The sequence below is a fragment of the Colias eurytheme genome, chromosome 9 (genome assembly GCF_061535395.1).
Source record: "Colias eurytheme isolate Ceu_HAF_F1 chromosome 9, ilColEury1 Martin Lab GWU primary, whole genome shotgun sequence".
Taxonomy (NCBI): domain Eukaryota; kingdom Metazoa; phylum Arthropoda; class Insecta; order Lepidoptera; family Pieridae; genus Colias; species Colias eurytheme.
Window position 1 is genome coordinate 10,735,418 of NC_142988.1, and position 17,369 is coordinate 10,752,786.

Here is a 17,369-nt window from a genome sequence, read left to right on the forward strand (position 1 = left end):
CTTTTTGTTGTATGTTTTCTAAATAAAATTTTTTCCCATTTCAGATTCAGTAGTATTCGACAACAAAAGTTCTTACCTACGCAGTAAGAAGGTATATTACGACGTTCTAATTTCAATTCCGTCCAGAGATCTCAACATGACAGACGTGCCTGAAGACGAATTGGCGGATTTAAAAATTGCCGCCTCGAGTTCTGATGAATAAAAATTGTCTATGGTGCTGTTAGTCATGGACGTATAAAAAAAGACGGACGGTATATCGCCTAAACATTGAGTGAAGCCTAGTAATGGAGGCGAAACATCCATGTGTGTGTGCCATGTTGCCATGGCAACAGCTGTCCTGATGACAATGGCGGCTGTATTTTTTTCTATAAATTTTACCGTAATAATTTTGTCATTAAAACATAAAAGAAATAACTTGCTTCCCTGTGGAATGTAATCCCTTGTGTTTTATTATTTAAAATTGTACTGTTGCGACACCATTTAACCACGCAAGACGGCATTTTAAATATTTTTTGTGAAACAGTGACGCAGTTAATCAGTCGGTAGTTCACGACGTAATGGCGGCCGACTAGCTTACTATGGTGAGAGTGTGTGCGTGTTTATTGTCTTTACACGATCGCTAGCTTACTATGGTGGCTTCACGTTGTTTGTTCGTAATATGGCGTCCGTCTTTTTTTATACGTCCATGCTGTTAGTGATATTTTTAGGTGGCAGTTTAATTGTTTTTCAAAACTCAAAATATCTTAATAGAAATAAAAATAGACACAATATTATAATATGATAATATTATATCCTCTATAGTTGCCCTTGCATTAAAATGAGACAAGTTATAATATAATAAAGTTCTAGTACAATTTATTCTAAAGTAATTGCCTTATAGCATAGTATCTTATAGTTATGAGTTATGACATACAAATACTTATACATGTTTAAACAATATTATATGACTGTTACAAAAATAGAGTAAAAACAAATAGCTTCCACAAAATCAGTAGAGTAGTAGTTAGTCACTTACTAATAACAGAAAAATGAACTGACATTATTTTTTAATACTTACTTACATATAATATTTACTATTTTAGCCAGTAAGCTATCAGCTTTTAATTATATTTTCAATTTTATAATATTTTATATTTTGCGTTGTAGCAAATGCATATTATTATTATCGCTCAATTTTTTTTTTTTCAATATTCTATCAATTATTTTTTCAAAGTTAATTTTGTATTGAAATTTTTTAGTTACTCTTACCTAGATAATTAATTTGAATTAGTTGTTGTACCTATAGATAAGTTTTTAGGTTATTCTGTGATATTTGGGAAACATGATTTTTTTTATTATATATAATTTTTAACGGTTCTATGCTTCGTCTGAATCGACGATTATTTTTGTTATTCTACAATAATTTAGTGAGATATAGTTTATTAATCATTGACGTTTTTTAAAAACTAAAATCACAATCGCCTAGAAAAATGTACGAGTATCGATGTATGAAAAAAAGACGTGTGGCACTCGGGGACTGCCGCGGTAAAGCTATTGCATGCTATGCCTTCAAGTCACACCTCCGTGTCCGTCGGAGTGGGGAGCGTGAAGTTTTTCGTTACGAAATTTCTCGATTCGGTCTCCGCCATAGGTCTCCGCGCTCAAGGCCCGCGATAGAAGCTATGCAATAGCTTAATATATACATAGGTACATTAAAATTTAAACCATATTTCGTGGCATTAACGTTAAAAATCAATTATGCAATGGCATAATAGCAATCGTGATAAAACTGTATAAGAAACGTTGGTAGAGTTTTGCGTCGGACAATTCTTTAGATTGTGAGTTTAATTATTGTTTTTTAGATACGTCAATATTAAATAAATACCTACTTGATACTTTTGAATATAAGTACAAAGACATCACTGAAAATAATATCCTAAGGAATGTTTGGATATTTGACTACCTTGGTATTGGAAATTTGAAAACAAGAATTGTTCATGGCATTTTTTATAACATAATATCATTATTACTAAAAAATATGTAGAAATTGGTTATCACTTATCATTTTGTCTATCAAATATTGTTAGACAAAAACAATAAAGACTAAGACCAAAATACTTATACCTATAAATAAAAAAAATGTAGATTACTTATTAGTTTTTTATTCACTATTACAATTACAATAATTTTCTATTAAGGGTAATTAGGGAGCTCGTTATGTAATTACATATTAGATTTATCAAGATTTTAATTACTTACACGTATTTATACAAAGTAGACCGTACCTTTTCCCCCATTTTTTATTAGATAATTCACATGCAACATTTTATTACATTTCTGAACGAGTTTTATGTACCTACTAAATATTATGTAAAATGTACTTACGGGCAATGTTGAACTTCTTAGTTCTTAACTGCTTACAATATTTTGGTCAAACTATAGATTCATCAACGACTATCCAATCGGAAAAGTACCATTTTGAAATTTACTTCTTCAATAGATGAGTTTGACTTCTTCAATAGATATAAGAGTTTGAGTATAAAACCACTGGTTAATGAAATAATAATCAATGTACTTTATTTTGTACTTATTTGTTGTAATATATAATTTATACTGATAACTTGTTTTATTTAAACCTTTATACCTACCTAACCTACCTTTTAACCTTTACTTTTAGTATTATACTAGCTGCTCCGCGCGGTTTCACCCCCGTGGCTCCACTCCTGTTGGTCGTAGCGTGATGATATATAGCCTTTCTCGATAAATGAGCTATCTAACACCGAAAGAATTTTTCAAATCGGACCAGTAGTTCCTGAGATTAGCGCGTTCAAACAAACAAAAAAACAAACTTCAGCTTTATATAATAGTATAGATTATCTGCGTTATAGCATGTTATAGCTGTGTTTTGTTAAGTTTGTATCACTACGATCACTACTGATCACTGCCAATTACTATGACAAAAGGCGGTCGAAATTCGATCTCCATAATCTAACTACTGTCAATTGTATTCCACAGCATGAATCAGCATAATATAATAAAAAAAATTGCCTTACAAATTGTAATAGGTACATAACGAATTTGTGATCATTTTGTGATCAATATTTTTAGACTCAATGTTTTTTATTTGTCATTTAGAAGATTCTTATAGATCTCCAAACAAGATAATGAGAACCCTAACCCTATAAATACGGGTTCTCACTTCTCATTAAGGATAAGGATGAGTTAAATAAAACCAGTATGTAAAAATGCAAAAGGATTTATTAAATATCCTTACCTTATTTATATACATATTTCCAGAACAAAGATATCAATGGAAAAAAAAACATCTGCCCTAATAAATATTGACAGGAAATAGCTTTTAAAACATTTTTATCATAGACTGTTACATTTTTACCACACTTAAACTCTATGAAATACCATGTTTTATTACACAAAAAAATTACCATTGTACAGTTGAATGAACCAATACTGAATATTATCGAATCTTTCATTGATTTCAAATATTTTTTTTTTGCTACTAGTTATAGCATATAAATGCTCCATTACAAGTGAAATGTGACATTTAGAGGTAGCGCGCACGAGCAACTTTGTCTCCGCAACTATTTTGTCTCTCCACCCATGGGCTAGTATGAAAGTGCGCGCACGTAGCGACGCAACTCCCCATACAATTGATGGGAGAGATAAAATAGTTGCGGAGACAAAGTTGCTCTTGCGCGCTGGCTCTTATATGCAATAATAACACAATACAATGTCTACACTCCCAAAAATAATTAATCTTCCTCATCTTCAAATAACATTTGTAAGAGTTCTCTCTTATTGCACTGACTACCCTCTAGCCTCTGTACACCTTTCCATTTGATGATTGTAGGAATTACCATAAGCCTTGTTCTGGTATCTGTTCTGAAAGGACACTCGGGGTTCTTCCAACTGAAATTATTTTTTAATACATATAAAATGTAAATATAGTAAAGCAGTTTTTATTTTATTTATAAACTTTAATGACCCTCTTTTTTAACAGACACCTATATATGCTTAGATCTTTAAAACTATACATTGCATTTTGGTACAGTTTTTTAATAGAGATTCAAGAGGAAGGATTTAGTAGATAATTTATTAAGTTTTCAACAAAGCGGGTGAAGCCATGGGCAGAAAGCTAGTACAAGTTAAAAGATACTTGAAAATAAAATTTGAAATGAAAATACTAAATAAGATAAATAATTTTCAAACTTACTAGTCTCTATCCCCAACATCCACATAGGCAAATATGAAATCCTTCTTTACTTCATTTAAAAATGCTTGCACAATTGGTTCAGCTGAAAATAAAAAAAATTAAGTATAAAATTGCTGTATCAAATTTTTTTGTTAACCGTCTTGGTTTTTTTTCCTGAACTTCTCTATCTATTGAGAAAATATTTATTTAATTGAAGAAAAAATTCCTGTTATAAATATATAAATTATATCAATACAATACATGTATGTTATACATTGTAGTTTGTACTATATCATGTTACATATCATAAAATCCGTCCACAATTTCTATACCATTATCTGTTTCTATAATAATGAATACAATTGAAGTAAGTAAAATAATAATTCCACGTAAATTATCCTTTAAATAAAAGAAAAAGATTGTAATTCACATACACATTCCATTTGATATTCCTTAATAATAAAATTATTCTCTACCACAATTCAAATATTGCGAAACCTACCCAGTTGGCAGTACATACACCAGCTCCTACCATTCTCCTTTTTAGCACCATTAAAGAAAAAATACACATGTTTATTTTTATTGGACAAACTTTCAATAAAACTGGTGAATTCCTCATAATTCTTTAATTCAACAATTTTTTTAGATGGAGTTTTCTTTGGCATAATTATTATAACTACATAATTACAATGACATAGTTGTCATACTTAACATTTCTATATAATTAAGCATGAAGTTTCTAAGCTGATATTTAATACGAAAATATTGAAATGGTTGTGTGCATAAAAAATCATGATTAACTCCACAATAAAACTAATTAATTAACTGTACTTTTACCCAATCTTAAGTAATCATTATATAGATTAACTACGAAATTAAAACGGTAAATCATTAAATTTATTTCAAACATCAGAGCTCGTCTATTAATGGTTTTATGAGTAAATATATGTTATACTTAATAGAATAATTCACAGTATCTACTAACACAAAATCTTATCAGTTTATCGTTCAATTACCTATCTCACAATCAGGGCACCAACTTTTTCCTTCGGCAGTTTTGGAACCGCTAAAGTAAAATAGCACCAGAGGACCTTCAGGATCTATGCTCTGAGTATAATTAACAAAGGCATCAAAACCTTTAATTTTTGCTATTGTCACCATTTTGCTCAATTTTACGGGTTACTGAAACAGAAATATTAAATAAACAATAAATATTTTAAACAAACTTCTCAGTTAAGTTTTGGCTTTGTCATTAATTTGATCATGCTGTCAAGTGTCAGTTGTCACTGATTTGTCATTGTCACACGTCATTCTCACAGATAATTTAGTAATTATCGGTCGTAAGGGCGCTTGTGCACTACAAGGAATTTTACTGTCCGGCATTCCGATTTTTTACGGTCCGGTGTGGCATGAAAAAACCGATGAATTGCTTGTGCACCTGTCCGTCTTTACTCGGATCAGTGCGGTACAGTTCAAGGAAGTTTGGCGGTATAATGCTATCATAAATAATTGTTTTTGCATTTTACAAGAAACGAGTAAAAAATATAGAAGGTGAAATATTATATTACTTCGTTATAATAAAAAGTAAAGTTCCGTAAGAGATTTAAAATGCGTGTTTCACTTATTTATTTTAATCGGTGACGAGGAGCTAAAGCTATTCCCACTTGAACTTTAACTTACCAACACTTACTTAGATAATAATTATAGGTCAATGCTTGGTCAATGTATATAAAATAACAATACCGACTTCTCAAATCTCATTGCCAACTAAAAGAAAGTAAAACAAGAGCTTGCTTTTAATTGGCATATGCAGTAAAAACAGTAAAATCCAAGCAAGTGGGCATTCGAAAACAATTATACCTACAGCGACTCGTAGACACAAAAAACCATCCGGAATAGGGAAAAGTAAAATGTCGGACAGTAAAATTACGTATAGTGCACAAGCTAGTATAATATATAGATTAATGGCGTGCCATACCGGACCGTAAAAAATCGGAATGCCGGACCGTAAAATTCCTTGTAGTGGACAAACGCCCTAACAGTTAAAGTTTTCCGCAATACCTATAACTTACTCATGGGCGTAGCCACGGTGGGGCAGGGTGGGGCGCTTGCCCCACCCTGGCTCTTACCTGGAAGGTACCTAACCAAATCTAAAAAAAATAATTATGTAGGTACTGACTACAAAACTTAATATCCGTAAGATTAAGTTCACACTCAAAAGTCGTCAGTCGACACAAAAAAATCGATTTAAGCAAAAAGCTTGCGCACGATTGACACCATACGTAGGTACGCAAACTTAATCCTTTTGTTTTTCGTTTGTGTGTGTGTGTGTGAGTCAAATACCTATGTGCAATTATTTACCTCTAAATTGACTGATTAACAAATTAGCATACGCCCAGCGCCCTAACGGCTGAAGTAAGGGACACATTTTTGAATGCATTTCGTGATGTAGTAGGTACCTAGGTGGGCAATAAGAAGATGTTTTGGATAATTCTAATTACACTCGAAAAAAATAAAATAGTTGAGGCTTCAATGTAACATGTTATGAACTTTGGTGACAGAAAAGTAGCGTAGTTTTGTTACCCCACTTTTTTGGCCAACCTCGCACAAAATTTCCGAACCAATTTTATTTTTGTTTTAGGTTCAGGGTCACTTACTGACCATAAAAATGAAAAAAGCGTACAGATCCAGGTGGAGTTTCTCTTGTAATCTTAAAGAAAAGTTTTTGGCCGATATCTCGGAAACAATCCACTTTAGGGCAAAAGTTGTTTTGACTTAAAATTAATAGTGTAGTTATTACCTCACCTGCAATAGTTATGGACTTTTTAAATATTTTATTTTATTAAATTTCGTAAAACTACATAATAATATTGAGTAATTATATTATATTGGGTTACAAGAATGAAATAAAAGAAAACGAAAGGAGAATATTTAAAGAAAGTGTTAAAAATTCATGTTTCTTTAAAAAAAATTGCCACGGATTCGGAATTTGGATAGTACGGCAAAAATCTACTTGCTTTGCGTATCTCTTCTTCATCTTCATTACATCCGTGAAAAAACTTTTGGGCTGATGCGTCACCCGCCGAGCGCAGGCATTTCAACAAGTCAAAAAATATGGGCATTAGAAAAAAAATTCAAACAAAAGTTGTAGAGAACAAAATGAAATGAAATGATCCTAAAAAATTGATAGTGCATTTTATTCATTATTCCAATATTTTAAGAGTTATAAGCCAAAAACGATGAACCGGTTCATCAAATAGGCCATAGGTATATCGTAAACGGTAAGATTTAAAAAAAAGTTTACAGGGTATAAAAGATGCGAAATTTTACTCTCTACAAAAAAGTCAACACAAATGCCCTAAAGTGGATAGTTTCCGAGATATCAGCCAAAAAATTTTCTTCAAGATTGTGAGCGAAGCTCCACCTGGATCTGTCAGCATTTTTATTTTTTATGGTGAGTGATTATTAACCGAAAACAAAAAAAAAATTGACCTGAAATTTAGTGCTTGTTTAAACGCTTTATTTACTGAGTTATGTCTGCCATTGAAAATAGTTTAATTTTCAATTTACATAGAATTTGTTTTATATTTCATGATAAAAATAAATTAGGTACCTCCATCATATTATTGTATTTATAGTAAACTATATCTATACTAATATTATAAAGCTGAAGAGTTTGCTTGTTTGTTTGAAGTTTGAACGCGCTAATCTCGGGAACTACTGGTCCGATTTCAAAAATTCTTTCGGTGTTAGATAGCTCATTTATCGAAGAAGGTCGAAATGTTCGTCGAACGATGAATAGTGTGAAAATTTGCAACATAAACGACTGTATCTTTTGATGGTTTGTTGTTGATTTATAAGTTTGATTTTTTTCTCAGCTTCAAGAGACGGTAGACTTTAGTATTTAATATTAATTTCAGCTTGATACAGCCACGCGTTCCTGAGAAAATAGGTAGTAGGTAATAGACAGACAGACAGACGGACAACAAAGTTATCCTCTAAGGGTTTCGTTTTTTCCTTTTGAGGTTCGTGCCCTAAAAATTAACCGGGATAAGACTTCGGCTATAGTTGCTAGTTACATAATATTTTTTTTGTTGCCCCACCCTGAGCCAATGGCTAGCTACGCCCATGAACTTACTGATGATTTTTACAGAAAGACATTAAATCAAAGGCGATTATTACAAACGCCCGCAAACGCCTCATATATAACACTAACTTTCCAACACAGGTTAAAAAGAGTCACAAATTTTTACGTAAAAAATATTTTTCTATGATGTAGGTAATTAAAATTTAATGAAATACCATACTTATTTATATTAATTATAATTATTTGTATGTGCTTGTATGATATCGTAATTTGGTTCAATAATTTTCAACTGTCATTTCTAATTATTATAACGCGTAACAGCGTAAAATGAATCTCAGAAACGCTTCTTCAACCTCGGTCTTCAACGGTCGCCGTCGGATGACAGTTGATAAATAAATTTGAAAAACTAGCGATGTTGATTTTGTATTTTAGCTTATTTTAGTGTGCAGATTTAGATTTATGCTGATAAATAAATAAAAAATATTGGAAATGGATACAACTGCGAAAAGTAGGCCTAAATTCCAGGCCATGACGATGGCAGAATTGCTACCAGGATTAAGTGGTACGTTTTATGTGTTGTGTTTTGAAATTTCATAAAGCTTTGATTATTAACCAAATTGTTATAATTATTATTAAATATCATAACTTTTTCAGGTATTTGTTCAAATAATTCTATGCAATCGTTAACTACAATAAAGCAACCACGAAAAGCTTTGGCCGAGACTCGAACAGCAGTTAAATCTATTAAACCTATGACTATAGCTGAAATGCAAGCTGGAATACTTGGTACAAAATTAGAATAATGATATTATCTCGATATTTTTAAACAGACAGTCAAATTATACATAATTTTTTAATCATTGTTTATTTTTAGCTTTAAAAGATAAAACACCAAGGCGACCAGCACAGACAGCTGAGTCATCTAATAAAAAGAATTGGAACTCATCAGTAAAAGTGGAAAATAAATTTCGAAGGACAACTATTATGAATGAACAGATGAAAAACAAACCAGTGAAAAAATCATTGAACTTTCAATCTAAACCAAAGGTAACAAGGATTTGGCACTATCCATTCTCTTTTTATTTATGTATTCTATTTAATTTGCCAATTTATAACTGTAGTGTATCTATGAAATAGATGTAAGTATACATTGTCTCACTTACACCAGTTGTCTGGCTAGCTCATAGCTGTCGTTAGTCTGTAGGTCTAGTTGTACTGTTAGTACAGTACAATAACTTTTCGTGAGTTAGGAATATGAAAGAAAGAAAGACAACATTAAAATTAAACACAGATATGTAGGTTTTAAAGCTATGCTTATTGGATTTGTGTGCAACTACAGAAACAATTATTATTAGTTTTATTGTTATAACCCTTAGCAGGTATCGTGGGTCAAATTTGACCCAGAAGCGAACATTTTCGGTTATAATTCTTTTAATATTTATGCAACGACTGTGCGCTTCTACGTATTCTCAGTACGTCACTAGCTGCGGCGGGGGGTGGAAGTGCAGCACTGGGACTATCTTAGGAGTGGAGGTAAGTAGCTGTCTGGGTCACGTTTGACCCACGACACCAAATAAGTAACTTTTTTCACTGAGTGTAATTACGTACTTTTTTTGTTTTAGTGTTTATTTGTACTATAATGGCGGCTTTCTGAACGACAGACAAATCGAGGAGTTGATATAGACGACTTAAGTGATGATTTGGAATCGGAAAATGAAAGGACACCAAATATAACCCAACTTTGTGACGACGAAATCATCGACGATGATCGAGACAGTCCCTAACCTGTTAGTTGCTCAGAAGACTGCATTGTGACTTGTATTTTGGAGTAAGTTCTGACGACAGTGAAAACGAAGAGGAGAATACGAGAATAAGAGAAAATACGAGAGATGAGAGCGAAGAAGATGGTCAGTCAGAAGTCATTTTGGTTTTGGTTGTCATTTTTTTTATTTTATGCTGATCTCAGAAGTAATTTATTTTTTTGTTATTATAAAGATATAAGAAGTGCCATAAATATCTTTTACTTAAATTTTTTCTTACATTTCTATTTTTTTTTATGTTTTAAGTTCACACTAACCAAAAAGTGCCAAAAAATAAGGTTATTTACAAATGCGTGTAAAACATAATATTTTTTTTATATTCTAAAATTAAACAAAGTTAATTTTGTAAAAAAATATTTGTTTATTTCATAACTAACCATATTTTATACAAATTATAAAAAAAAGTTAATTTTGTAAAAAAATATTTGTTTATTTCATAACTAACCATATTTTATACAAATTATAAAAAATCAACGTTCTACAACAGATTGTTTGGTATGGGTAAAATTTGACCCACGATACCGGTAGTGTTGCCAAAAAAGGCGATACCAGCTAAGGGTAAAAAAGTTATAAATAGTAGACCCCACAGCACACTCTTAAATTGTAATTGGTTTCATAATCTTGAAGAAATTGTGTTGTACAATAAAAATTTAATCAGACCTTTATTCCTCATATTTAGAATCTTGAATGTAGGAATTTTATATTATACCACGGATCCAGTTATTTATTATCCCATTAACAAATTTCAGCCATCTTTGAACACAAGGAAAACTGGATTCAATCCAGAAACGCCAAAATTCCCCAAGCCAGCTGTAAAAGCTAAGAAAGGTAAACATATTAATATTTTCTTAATTCAAAGTTAGTATGATATATATGGTAATTACTCGAATGTTTTTCATTGTAATTTATGTATTACTAGCGGTCCGCCCCGGCTTCGCCCGTGGTACATATTTACGTTTTCTCTACATAAACCATCCTCGTACTTCAAGGAATATAATAGAAAAGAATTATCGAAATCGGTTCAGCCGTTCACACGTGATGCCATGACAACGCGAAACGGGTGCAGACCCGCCGCCTTTTTATAGCTCCCGCCGCGAAGCGCGTCGAACGCGGCAACTGATACACAAAAATAATCCTTATGGCTGCATGATTCTGTATTCACGTGCGATGACTTATAGCGTATTTCATGTATAACTTTGGTGTTTCTACACCGATTTACATGATTCTTTTACTATAACCTGCCCAGGAGTATGAAGAATAATTGTGCCAAATTTGGTTAAAATCCGTCGTGTAGTTTTTGTTTCTATAACGAATATACAGACAGACAGACAGACAGACAGACAGACAGACAGACAGACAGACAGACAAAAATTTTACTGATTGCATTTTTGGCATCAGTAGCGATCCCTTATCACCCCTTCATAGTTTTTTTTTAAATATATTTCATGTACAGAATTGGCCTCTCTACAGATCCATACTAATATTATAAATGCGAAAGTAACTCTGTCTGTCTGTCTGTCTGTTACTCAATCACGCCTTAACTACTGAACCAATTTGCATGAAATTTGGTATGCAGATATTTTGATACCCGAGAAAGGACATAGGCTACCTTTTATTGCGAAATATGTACCACGGGCGAAGCCGGGGCGGACCTCTAGTTTATTATAAGTATAGATATTATGAATTACAAAATTGTTGTTTTTTTTTTTAATATATTTGTACTATTTATAGCTATATCTCTAATAAGAATCAGTGGTGTATGTAAAATAGCAGAAACTCCAGCTTCAAGCAGGCCAAACAGAGTGACAATAGCAAATAAAGAAAACTATTCATACATATCAAATGTTCCCAAACACAAGCCAGTCACACCAAAAAGCATATTAAAGCAGAAACTGAAGCCGCCAATACCAGATACTCCAATATCCAACATTTCATGGAAATCAAGTGACACTAGTTTCTTGCAAAAGGAGAAAGAAATCAATGACATAGAAGAGAAGAAAACGGCCAAGGTGGAAGAACCTACATTAGAAAATATAGCAGAAGTGTCACCACCAGTATCCACACCATTCAAGGAATACAGAAATGTACAGGAATTCTTCAGTAATTCCAATAATGTTTCGTTGAACGAAGACTCCATACTTTACAATGACAATACTATAATGAGTTTTGATAACTTGACTAACAGCAAAGAGACAAGTAAACGAGAAGAAAGCGTTATCGTGTCTCTATGTGACTTGTTGAATAAAGCAACCGTTAACAATACAGAGAGTATAAACTCTGAACTGAATGATTTATTACAAACAGAGAAACAAGTAAAAGACAGTGTAGTAACGATAGAGAATTGCATTAATTTTTTGACGCGTATTAAGAAGTCATACTTGAAACGTCAGAAGCATGTTCAAAAATTAATACAGGAGAAGCAAAACAGCCAACCATTACAAACAAGTGAGATTAAACCTGAAATTAAAGTTGAGCAAACTGTAGACAATGTACCAACAACTGAAACAGACAAAAATACATTGACAAGCAAACCGTGTTCCGTCATCAAGTCACCGTCTTACAAAATACCAAAGAAAAATCTTTGCTTGCGGAAGAAAGTGTTCCATAAATCAATGCCAAATGTATCAAGTAGTGTACAGTCACCTACAATGCTAGATAGCAGTAACCTCATTGCTCACAACATGTATATGCAAATGAAAGAAAACATGAAGTTTTTGAACACACCGTTGAAAATGAGAAATAATGAAATACCTGACACTCCAGCGATTACATCTCACAACTTACAGAGTCAGTTGGATAAATTGTACAATGGTAGCTAGGTGCGAACTCAGATTTTGATGTACATAACAATATTTCTTGTAAACATATTCTTACTACACTACAAAGGCCATCAAAGTGCCAATTTTAAGTACCTATCGTAAAATAAATAGAATAATGGCTGACTGAAATCATATAAATTTTGTAAAGAATTGATTTTGAAATTAAACTTAGCTACTGTACAAAATTAGCCAAATTTAATTTATTAAGGATGTAATATAAATTTATTTTAAAGAGTTTTATTATGAAATATTCTATTAAAACGCACAAGTCTTCAGAGTTCAGATATTATAATGATACAGTTTTTAATAATAAGGGTCCCTTATAAATAATAATAATATATGAGTTATGAAATTGCATAACGCAGGGCTGATATATATTATATTTTTATACTTACTTCTAGAAATTTCGCTTTTTGATTATTGAATAATTATTATTGTATATTAATGAAGGATAATATAATATAATTATTAAAAACGAACTACATTATGTCTATATGTCACTATGGTTGTAATAATTTAGTATAATTTATGAATGTTCTTTAATGTGTATTTATCTTTATTATAATCTTATTATAATAAATAAACTATTCTCTCTTATTGTGGTTTTATTTTTTTAAATCCTAATTCTTGTTTCTCCTCATGTGTTTCAACGCCCAAGGCAAGTTTAGTAGTAGATTAATGTATAATCATTGTATAATATAATAAGTAAAAAAAATGTATGGCGTCTTGCTCACTCGGTCGAACACGTCATTATTCTTTACTAGCTTTCCACCCGCAGCTTCGCCCGCGCAGTCAAAGAAAAACCCGCATAGTTCCTGTTCCCGTGGGATTTCCGGGTTAAAACCTATCCTATTTCCCGGGATAAAAAGTAGCCTATGTCCTTTCTCATACAAATAGTAGTATGGATTACCTAGTTAACACAGGCTTAACACTTTCGGGCTTATTATTTTTAAACGTAATACTAGTCTTGTAATTCCGGAAATTCAGTAATTATGAAATTGATAAAAGCGCCATCTATTAGAATCTTGCAGTAACTCGTGTGCAATTAGTTATGCCTAGTCATCGCTAGATGTCACAGAAATAAAATATAATACATCTGATCTTGATGTAGATGGCGCTAGTAGTTTGTACTTTAGTGTGATATTTTAAGTTTGCAGCTAAATCAATATTAAGATAACCATCAAAACTTTAATTATACATTTTTTCTTAGTGCTTTATAGTATTTGTATTATATTTCACGAATCGTATAGTATTGAAATTGAATACAGCGCCATCTATTAGGAGTAGGCTATAGTCATTATTAATTTCGATTCTTCTATTCACCACTAGATGTCTCTGATACAAAGTATATTCTAAGGAATACGACACCAAACTTGGTGCAAACAGTATATTTTTATTTTTTTTATTGTTAATAAACAATTAACGAACAAACAATTATAGCAAACAATTAAGAACAAACCATGAACTAACGATATGGCATATTAAAAATTAAAATAAATAAAAAAAAGACGGGTTACACTCCGGGAGTGCCGGCCAGAAGTGAAAACTTGAAACCACAGCTTGAAACTTGACGTTGAGCATGTTTGATATTTTGGAATGGTATCCGTCCCCGTTTTCCAATTACAGCACTAGAGCGCATTATGCGGCATAATGCTTAAGGGCGTATTCAGAAAGAAAGCTTCGAAAGAAACTACAGCAACGCTTCGCGCAATCGAGCACTAGAAAAAGTAATGCGCGTGAATTGATGCGTGCAATCGATTTATCGTTAGTAATTATTAATTGTTGGAAAAAAATTTAAAGCTTTCGTTTCATTGTAGTTTTTTCGAAATAATCAAAGTTAATTCAAATTGTGTTAAAAAAATAAATATAAGTATGGATGAAGGTACAAACATTGAAAAAAATGTTAATGAAATAATCAAAATCCAGAATTACTTAAAATAACCGTAAATATTTATTTACACATTAATGAGGTTATTGCTAACTCTATGAATATTTTTTTTTCAACACTGAACTAAAACCTGCTGGTGCGTTTCATGTTCCAATTAAGCATCAGTGTGAGCATCAGCATAATTCGGCATTGTGCGGCACTGAGTCGCATTATGCTTTGTAATTGGAAAACGGGGCGTCTTACGCGCTTTTTCGATAAGGTCACGTGTCCTGACGCGAGTTTAAAATTTTAACCCATTACAGAAAAAGTGCTCAACGCCGCAAAAGAAGTTTTCACTTCAAAAAGGTGAGCTCGTTGATAATTAGGTATGCGTATGTAGGTATGTATTGATAGTTTGATAAGGTAGGTACCATGACACCGAGCATGACACCATGACAGCCTGACAGGTAGCAGCTCGGAGCAATTAACAAGCCTGGAGAAGTAACAATTAATTGAACGTTTCTTATATAGTGGCTCTCTTTTATTCAATACCCTTATTAATGCGATAGAAAGAGACAACACACTGTTATCTGCTTGGCATTCAAATCCTCATGTAGCCACTTTTTGTTCTAAAAAGGTAGTGCTTGACACTTTATCGAATACTAAAATATCGATAAATAAAAAAATTAAGATATAAAATTGCTTGAAGATAATTTAAGATTCCTTTAATTTTGAATTATGGATAGGTAATTCCAAATTTTAAGATTCGTTTAATTTGGAATTATTCATTTACGATGCGTATTGACTGCCTTGCATTGTATGGTAGTGGTATTTATAAAAAATATTATTAGGTATTTCGGTTTAGGTTGTTTTTATGGTTTCGTAAAAAGGTACGTATTTTTTCCTGTTTTCATAGATTCATTCATAGAATTATACCTACGGAACCCTTCGTGCGCGAATCTGACCTCCACTTGGTTGATCTTTTTACAAATCAATAGTCGTCTCCTACTAATATTATAAAAGCAAAAATATATAAGAACTAGAGGTCCGCCCCGGCTTCGCCCGTGGTACATATTTCGCAATAAAAGGTAGCCTATCTCCTTTCTCCAGTATCAAAATATCTCCATACCAAATTTCATGCAAATTGGTTCAGTAGTTTAGGAGTGATTGAGTAACAGACAGACAGACAGAGTTACTTTCGCATTTATAATATTAGTATGGATGGACATTTGATACTCTTTCACGTAAAAACTACTGAATGAGTTTTTATGGAACTTTACAATTATATAGTTTAAACATCAGAATAACATATAGGCTACAATTTACCGCGGGAAAATAACTCATTCCCACAGGAAAAAATTGGTAAAAGTTTAAAATAAATTGCTTCAAATAAAACAAATAAACATTTATTTTTTTAACAACATTTTATTTCGATACTTAATTACCAAATTACAATATTTATTATTTAAAATAGATGCCACCTTAAACTTGTCGCACAGCATCTCTGCAAAGCACTTTACTTTTCTTCCCGTCTGATTAGAAATGATTTGAACAAGGCCGAGAATGTTTTGAAGGCTTTCAATTTTCCCTGTGCTATAGCTTTAACCCAAACATCTTTTAATTGTTCTCAAGCCAGAAACCTGCAAATAACAATAAAATCCATACTTAAATAACTTTTTTCTCCTAATCTATTTGATTTAAAGCAGTCATTGTCAAAGTACCTTAGCAAAGTACGTATATTTCGTTTCTATCAAAGTATCGATAATTGCACAACACTATGGAAGTAATATTTTGCATTTTCTCTAAAAAATAAGCTAATTATGATTTCATTTCAATGATCAAGGGTAGATAAAACATAGATGATTTAGAAAATAACGTAAATTCACTGATTTATAATACAATTAGCCAAAAATTGATCAAAATCACTAACCTGTGAAATGACAAATTCCTATCTTCGTCCGATTTCACATTACTACGGCTTTTACCGCCGTAAGTAGTGTTGCCGAACTATCGATAGTTTGACTATCGATAGTTGACCTTGAAAATAAGTCAGAATATCGATAGCACTATCGATAGTATCGATATTATCGATACTATCGATACTATCGATAGCGTTAATCATGGAATACTATTGATGAACTGCAATAGTATCGATAAAATCGATAGTATTGATTGCCAATAGTTGCTATACTATCGATACTGTCGATAGTATCGATACTATTGCTACTGAATATTGCAACTACAATCGATACTATCGATAGTACTGATACTATCGATAGTTTTGAGCTATCGATAGTAGTAAATTGTGCAATAGTATTGTTCACGATTTCTTGGTATAATGGGTCAGTCAGTGCCACCGACCCATATTATGACTCAGTTTATCGATAGTATCGACACTATCGATAGTATCGATAGTTCGTTCGATATTGAGCTTCGATAGTATCGACACTATCGATAGTATCGATAGTTCGTTCGATATTGAGCTTCGATAGTATCGATACTATCGATGGTATTGCTATGTGTCGATAGTATTTACGCTTATAGGACTATCGATACTATCGATAGTATCGACACTATCGATAGTATC

At 32.1% G+C, this 17,369-nt stretch overlaps 3 protein-coding genes across 4 annotated transcripts in view; 2 read left to right on the forward strand and 1 right to left on the reverse strand.

Moving 5' to 3' along the window:
- Positions 1 to 839, forward strand: part of LOC149906099 (SEC14-like protein 2) — a 37,439-nt gene extending 36,600 nt beyond the window's left edge. Inside the window, exons 10-11 of one of the 2 annotated variants that reach the window (XM_090105789.1) lie at positions 45 to 215; positions 687 to 839. In XM_090105789.1, the coding sequence (XP_089961915.1) occupies positions 45 to 202 (158 nt within the window). In that variant the 3' untranslated portion in view covers positions 203 to 215; positions 687 to 839. Of the gene's footprint in view, positions 1 to 44; positions 223 to 686 lie in introns of those variants that run through there. The other variant, XM_090105788.1, reaches the window with a different exon arrangement.
- Positions 840 to 3,219: 2,380 nt separating this feature from the next.
- On the reverse strand, positions 3,220 to 5,452 carry LOC149906102 (thioredoxin domain-containing protein 17-like). Its single transcript, XM_090105536.1, has 3 exons — positions 5,206 to 5,452; positions 4,211 to 4,292; positions 3,220 to 3,906 (listed from the first exon to the last, which is right to left on the reverse strand). Exons 1-3 carry the CDS (start codon positions 5,348 to 5,350, stop codon positions 3,750 to 3,752), a joined length of 384 nt encoding a protein of 127 aa, XP_089961662.1. The 5' UTR covers positions 5,351 to 5,452; the 3' UTR covers positions 3,220 to 3,749.
- A 3,195-nt stretch (positions 5,453 to 8,647) lies between these two features.
- Positions 8,648 to 13,821, forward strand: LOC149906103 (uncharacterized). Its single transcript, XM_090105800.1, has 5 exons — positions 8,648 to 8,838; positions 8,931 to 9,062; positions 9,151 to 9,323; positions 10,846 to 10,924; positions 11,828 to 13,821. The coding sequence occupies exons 1-5, from the start codon at positions 8,766 to 8,768 to the stop codon at positions 12,913 to 12,915; spliced, it is 1,545 nt and encodes a 514-aa protein (XP_089961926.1). The 5' UTR covers positions 8,648 to 8,765; the 3' UTR covers positions 12,916 to 13,821.
- Positions 13,822 to 17,369: the final 3,548 nt, after the last annotated feature.

Coding starts and splice junctions, on each gene's coding strand:
- LOC149906102 (XM_090105536.1), bottom strand. CDS start 5,350: ATGGTGACAATAGCAAAAATTAAAGGTTTTGATGCCTTTGTTAATTAT. Junction 4,293..5,205: donor GTGCCCTGATTGTGAGATAG/GTAATTGAACGA, acceptor TTTTATTTTCAG/CTGAACCAATTGTGCAAGCA. Junction 3,907..4,210: donor GATGTTGGGGATAGAGACTA/GTAAGTTTGAAA, acceptor AAATAATTTCAG/TTGGAAGAACCCCGAGTGTC.
- LOC149906103 (XM_090105800.1), top strand. CDS start 8,766: ATGGATACAACTGCGAAAAGTAGGCCTAAATTCCAGGCCATGACGATG. Junction 8,839..8,930: donor ATTGCTACCAGGATTAAGTG/GTACGTTTTATG, acceptor TAACTTTTTCAG/GTATTTGTTCAAATAATTCT. Junction 10,925..11,827: donor AGCTGTAAAAGCTAAGAAAG/GTAAACATATTA, acceptor TACTATTTATAG/CTATATCTCTAATAAGAATC.